Here is a 6,673-nt window from a genome sequence, read left to right on the forward strand (position 1 = left end):
CTCTATGGGTAATTTTGCCACCATTTTCTAATAAACCTGTGGTTATCGCTGGCATTATATCGGTCCCCTATCAAAGGGCCTATTTCAAACCATAAAAGTACTTTAAGACTTGAAAGAATCTATTTTTAATTTTTCCTTTATAAATGGGCAATGCATTTCCACTTTCATTTCACTTTGCTCTGAAAAACCACTAAATTATCCCTAAATTTTCCCCAAAATTCTAAGTAATTTGAGAGTAGGGTAGAAGAGAAGAAATGGGCATCTAACAATTCCAATTAGCACAACCTATATAGCATATGCTTCTCTGGCAGGTATTTCTCAGTGCAACTAGGGCTGTATTTCCCCCATAAAAATTACAGCATCATTCTTAAAAAAACAAATACATTTAACAAATAAAAAGAAATGTCACAGTGGAAAGAGGCAGCAGTGCTTGCACCACAAAGACCACTGACAAGCTACATTTCATTCAAATCTGTATTAAATCTAAAATCCAACTAATGTAACTGGTTGGGTGGGTTTGGTTTGTTTGTTTTGGGGTTTTTTGTGTGCTTTTTTTTTTTGGCAAACATTCTTAGATAAACAATATCTTCCATATTCTTGAAACGAGATTGTCCTTTCTCCCACTAATCTTCCTACCAGATGGGACAACCCCTTCCTACAGGCAAACTGGCTAGCAACATCCACTTGTATTTTAAAATTAATATTTAATTTTCAAATTCTAAATTAATGTTTATGAGGCATCACCCAAGAACTCCTCTCTTAGTATACAGCGAACTATACTCAAACATCAAAAGTTCTTTGTCCATAGACAAAAGAACCAAGTAAAAAACAATTTACATAATAAAGTCTTGGTTGAAGTCAACTCCATTTTCAAGTTTTAAAATATGATCCTGCAATGGGTTGCAAATAATCTATCCGGAATTCATTTGTGCATTCTCTAAAATATTAACTTTCATGCAATGCATGGCACGTGGAGCACAAATTATCCTGAAACAAGTAAAGACATGCTAATGTGGGATTGAGGAAATGGTTTCTGAAGCGTATTTTTCACTTGTTAGCCACAAATTCTCATACCCACTGATGATGAAGAAAAAATATTATGGACAACTAAACGTTCATCTTAAACTTCTGCTGAAACTGGACATTAGGAAAACAAAATATACTGAAATGCAGATTGACTTATGTATACAAAGAGAGTTTGTAAACTTTTGCACAATATTAAAGTTTTCTGTGGAACAAAACTAACAAATCACTCAGGAGCAAAAAGTGCAAATAAAAAAGAATTTTTGCTGAAGCCAAGCACAGAACAGAGATAGTCTAAACTCAAGACTGAATCTCTCTTTCAGAATTTAGGAGCCATCTAACTAGAAAGCAGCATCAAACTGAACTACCCCGTATTTTCCACTTCCCATCCATTGAGGTTCAGAAGCCTGAATTTTTTCACCTTGTCCAGGTTTTAGGCCAACCTGAGTGTCAGATTTCAGTGTTCTCAAACTACAGAGAGGCGCGGGATGAAACTTATTCAAGGCTTGATGAAATGGAACAGTATATTCCCATTTTTTATCTCCTGTTAATTTTCTATAGTTTAGATCACCTTTGAAAAGCAGCAAGTCTGACTTCTGTAGTTCGGCATACAAGTCAGGAGCAACTTCAGCCATACTGGAAAAGTCATGTGGCAAAGTCCAAAAAATGTGATCACGGTAAACCCAGACTCCCTTCTTCAAATTGCCCTCCCACTTTATCCCACATCTAGACATCCACATATGATTGGCTGACTGCAGTTGTTTAATAGTCCAGTTAAAATCGTTCTTTGTGGTATCTGACACATACCATGGAATGCTTTTTCCATGAAAATGGACTTCATCAGCTAGCTTTGACGATAACAGGAAGTCAGCCAACACAAGATCACTTACAAGTTCAAATCCCGCGTTATCCAGGATTATGTCAACTCTAACCTTACTTTTTTCTGTATTTCTTTTTTTGGCATTTACAAGAAGTGACCAAAGCTTTTCCATATCGTTCACTACGATGTAAGGTACCATGTTTTCCAGAGATTGTAAAGGACTAGACTTCTGAGAGCTGCCTTCACCAGCTGAAAAAGAAAGGTCACACTTATTGCCCCACAGTGACACCTAGAAGGAGGAAAAAACAAAAACATTTGCTAAATTTCACTGTAGTTACATTCTAAGCTTCATATACACTAAAAATATTGTTTGCTTGGTTTTATTTTAGGGACATGAAGGCTCTCACTCCACGTCTTCCTCCAAACTCTAATAAAATCCAACTTCTTGTACAGAAATCTTAATACAGACAAGACTGTGGAAGAAATCAAACAATGCTCTGTATTTATGCAGGCATCAGAAACGTGCATTAGAAGTGACAAAGATGGAAGACTTAGATCAACATAAATACACTGATCACAAAGCTTAACACACAAATATTCTCCATACTGTAATTCCAGAAAATACTAGTGGGAACACATAAAAAGGAGTAATAAAAGCAGGTTTATTTTTTTATTACATCCAGCCAAGTAAGAACTTTTATTTTAAGTACACGCTAATGAGGTCTTTATAAAGATACATCAAATACTTGGTGTGCATTGTTGCCAGCTAATGGACTTATTTGTAATCCTATGATACTTTGTATTCTACCCAAAGGCATTATTTTCCAAGAACAATGCAGTTATAAAGCTTTTAAACCACTTCTGGCCCAGACTGACTTCTAACTTTTTTTCAAAGAAGTCTAAAAATTCTTAGAATGTCAATAAAATGAACTGTCCTAAAATTTTACAGTTAAATAGCAAAACGGCCATCTGGAACTTGACTTAAAATGTTTTGGAGATACTGGTTTTGAGGGAAAATAAGCTTGGTTTTCAAATACAAAATGAAGACTAGCAGTGTAATGAAAATGTCACCTTTAATACAAGCAGCCAAAATTTAAACATTTCCAAGGTAGCAACAATACAATATGGCTGTCAGGATTTCATTGCATGTTTACAAACACTAAAGTCATATATTAATTTCCACGAGAAGTTCAGATTCTTTATAACCTCAAGTTTTTGTTTGTTACCTAGGAGAGAGATTTTAAATTCATAAGTTAAGCACTACTGGTTTACCTGCAACAGCTTAAAAAGTTCCTCCTGAAGTTGCTTTTCATCTAGATCCTTGATGTTTTTAAGAAGTTCCTGAAAGTAAGTGCATAAGGCAATAATAGCCTCTTGGGATTCAAAGAAATTTTGAGCCTTTCCTTCCTTAAATACATCAAAGTTGTCAATAGGTGGGCTAAAAAGAGAAGGAAAACAAATATATGAACATACTTACTACGTTTTTCATGACAGCACAGGAAACACATCTGAAGACGCAAGCTCAAAGCTCAGCTTCTTTAGGCCCGTTAGATTTTCCACTTCTAATTTGTCATACTAAATTTTTTACACATCTCAATAACAGTCTGATATCATCTCTCACTGAAACACACAGCATACAAGATATCTTTATATTTCTAGCAATATATTATGAAAGCAAACACGTGTTCAGTCACAACAATTCTGAGAACTGCACATAAAGTGACAATTTTGAACTCCAGTCTTCATACACGGAGAATTAAAACTGTAACATACAAGTGAACTAATGTGGTGAATTGGCTTCAGCACACACTTCCCACATCGAAGTCTCTTGCACTGATGTAAAGTTATTCTTATGAAAGTTTTTAACTAAGACTTTAGAAGATTAACATGACAAAGCTGACAAAATAATTCAGTTCTTGTAATATAAGCAAGATAGACTCATCTATTATGAGAGATATATTTGCAGGTACACTCTTTGACAAATTATTGAAGCGTATCCAAGTATACACTTAAAAGCAGCCAAGCAATAGAGATGAAGAAACTTAAAACTTACTAATGAAAAGTGAAATTTTAGGTGCAATCCAGGAGTTCCATCTCATATTTGAAGTTTTTGCTGCAACAGTTCAAATTACACAACATACCAGTGGGAAAGGAGTCCCCGTTACTCTGTTTGCTTCTCTAGTACTAAGGGCAAATCCAGCACGCACGGAGCTTTCAGTTATTTTTTTGGCAGCGGCGGGAACTTACTGCTCATTCCTACCCCATTACATTGTACTGGCACTTCTCCACAGCACCAGCACAACAAGTTTTTCTTGCCAAGTTATTTTTAACCAAGATCAGCTCCCAAGGTCTGATGCAACATACAGTCTGCAAACACTGCAGCAACTAAGAAGATAGTGTAGAACAAACAACAGGGACTGCTTAAGCTGGGTCTACTGCTGTAAGAAACAGTTTTAAACAGTAACTTCAGATTTCAAGCAGCAAAACAAGTTAGAATGTCCAACAGACTAATGGCTCTTACATTCTGTGTTTTAGGCTAATAAACGCCTTTTAAAAGATAATTCTAGACTAACAAGCCTTTTAGAAATACTAAATAATTTTCAGATCTCAATGCACATTAGTTTGCAGGAAGGTCAAACTACACAGTCAAGTCTGAGAGTTTGCGTGTAGACCAAGTCACAGAAACTGCAACATAAAAAAAAATCCAGTAAGCTTCAAATTCTGCTGCATGGAAGAAGAAAAAGTATTCATTTCAAATCTGAAAATTAGATTATTAGTGAGACGAGGGGAAAGGAGTATGGCAAAGGCTTAAGATTTTCCTTTATCTTTCTGTCATCAGCTGTCTTCCTTTCTCCTAAAATAAAAATAAGAAAGAATACTGTTTTGCAGAGTAATATACCAAGCTAGTAAGTACTTACTTCTGTGCTAATGCTGCATGAATTCTTCGATACATGTAACACTCTACATACAACCAAGGGGACTGAAACCAGCTTGGTTCTCCGTTTCCATTTGATGAATTTCGTTGGTGGTCTAGGTATTGGTTCCACAACGCAGCATCAGGCAGCTCATCTTCTAAAGGGGTCATTGGTTTGTCTGTTTGCAGTTCATTCCGCAGTTTGGAAAGGAAAGATATAGCCCTCTTCTCTGCTTCAACACCCTTCTGAAATAAGCGGAGAGCAAAAGTTCCTATTCTGAATATTTATTCCTGTAGAGATGCGCATTATTTTTTCATGAAAGAAATAAGTTTTAGATTGACAAATTAGAGCTTCATTCGACCAAACCTATTGTGGTGAATGAAGCTCATTTTACACCTAACATCTTAAAATGAATCACTCGTGGGACTCCTTTTTAGATTAGACCTTTTGCTTATCAGAGGGAAACAGAATATTGAAACATTGCCATCTTCAGAAGATGCTACAGTCTATTAAACATTGCATTGACACGAAAACCTGAGAAACCGAAGCAGTTGCAGAACAGCTAAATCAGAAAAGGTAAGTTATGAAATTAATGAAAAATAGATAAAAGAAAGAGATAAAGAAAAAAAAAAAACACAAAAAAAGATTCAGACAAGTAATGACTGTGGTAAAAAAACCTGTAAAAATAAGGCAGAGAAAGTGTCTCAAAGGTTACAGGGGAAAAAAAAAAATCTCAGGCAAAAAGAGACCTTACTCTTACCTCACCATGTTCTTCAAAGAACTCATTTTTATGCCGATGCAGAGTATCAATAACTCTTGTGAGAATCTGGGGCAGTCTGTCCTTAATTGTAATGTATGCATAGGATCTAAGAAGGAAAAGATCCAAATTTTATTACTGAAAGGAAATTATGAAACATCTTGTATTTTTTTTAAATAAATGCAAGGTCTTAAAATTAAGTTTATATGCCTTTAAAGTAGTGGATATCAGTTAAAAAAAAATCCAACAATCGCAAAATGGTCTGGTTCTTAGGTCTACTATTGAAGAAAAAGATGAACTGCAGTCTTTTCAGGGAAGAAAATGCTAAGTGACTGGCCCTGCCGAAAGAGCAAAGATTGTAGTTAATTCTAGGCTAAAACGCATTCTCCGATTCCTTAATTACCCAGATGTAAAGTCAAGGAAATTTAAAATTAAGAGTATAGAGAATTAAGTGTACCCCCTTACACTAACCTTTACGACAAAGCCCAAACTACTTCCTCTCCACTACATACTTGATTTACATTCTCCCTAAACGCTACTTATTTTTGAGAAGACAATAAGCAAAACACGACCAACCCTGCAGAGAGCTTAAAGAATCACTTTTATTTAACGATTTCTACCCCATCAGTCAGAGCTCCGGTCTGATGGACTCAAAACTGAACGGTTACCCAACACTGAACCCGAAGAAACGCAGAGACGTAACTCGCACCCTCCCAGGAGCTATTCCAGCCCGTAACAGGCAGGGACAGCCGCAGCGGCAGGCGTAGGCCAGGCGAGGAACGCCGGCCCGCCCCTGCGGCTGCGGCGGGCGGCGCGGAGCGGCAGCACCGCGCCCACAGCGCCGCCTGCCGCCCACCTGCCGAGCGAGCCCCTCCACGGCGCGACGCAGGAGCGGACCGAGAGCCGGCCCCCGGCCCCGCCCCTGCCGCTAGGCCGGAGGCCCTGACCGAGGGGCCCGACGCCCGAAAGCAGCCGCTCCCCGGCCGGGGCACGCCAGCCGGCCCCTCGGCTCCCTCCTGCCCCCCCTCCACAGCCGGTAACGAGCGCGCCGCGCCGTGACAGACCCCTTAAACCTGCCCGAGAGGGAGACCGGTAGCGCCGCTACCGCCGCCATCTTGCTCTGCCCCCGCGCGCGCCGTGGGCCCACCCCCCGGAAGC

The 6,673-nt window shown here is 38.6% G+C and overlaps 1 protein-coding gene across 1 annotated transcript in view; it reads right to left on the reverse strand.

Annotated features, from left to right (window-relative positions):
- The window catches only part of LOC104380562 (coiled-coil domain-containing protein 170), a 67,254-nt gene extending 60,607 nt beyond the window's left edge, over positions 1–6,647 (reverse strand). Inside the window, exons 1-5 of the mRNA XM_086631479.1 lie at positions 6,580–6,647; positions 5,519–5,624; positions 4,762–5,003; positions 3,116–3,281; positions 1,992–2,132 (exon numbers count right to left, since the gene is read on the reverse strand). Coding sequence (XP_086487605.1) covers positions 1,992–2,132; positions 3,116–3,281; positions 4,762–5,003; positions 5,519–5,624; positions 6,580–6,629 — 705 coding nt within the window. The 5' untranslated portion in view covers positions 6,630–6,647. The remainder of the gene's footprint in view (positions 1–1,991; positions 2,133–3,115; positions 3,282–4,761; positions 5,004–5,518; positions 5,625–6,579) is intronic.
- Positions 6,648–6,673: the final 26 nt, after the last annotated feature.

Source organism: Tauraco erythrolophus, chromosome 2, assembly GCF_009769465.1.
Source record: "Tauraco erythrolophus isolate bTauEry1 chromosome 2, bTauEry1.pri, whole genome shotgun sequence".
Lineage (NCBI taxonomy): Eukaryota > Metazoa > Chordata > Aves > Musophagiformes > Musophagidae > Tauraco > Tauraco erythrolophus.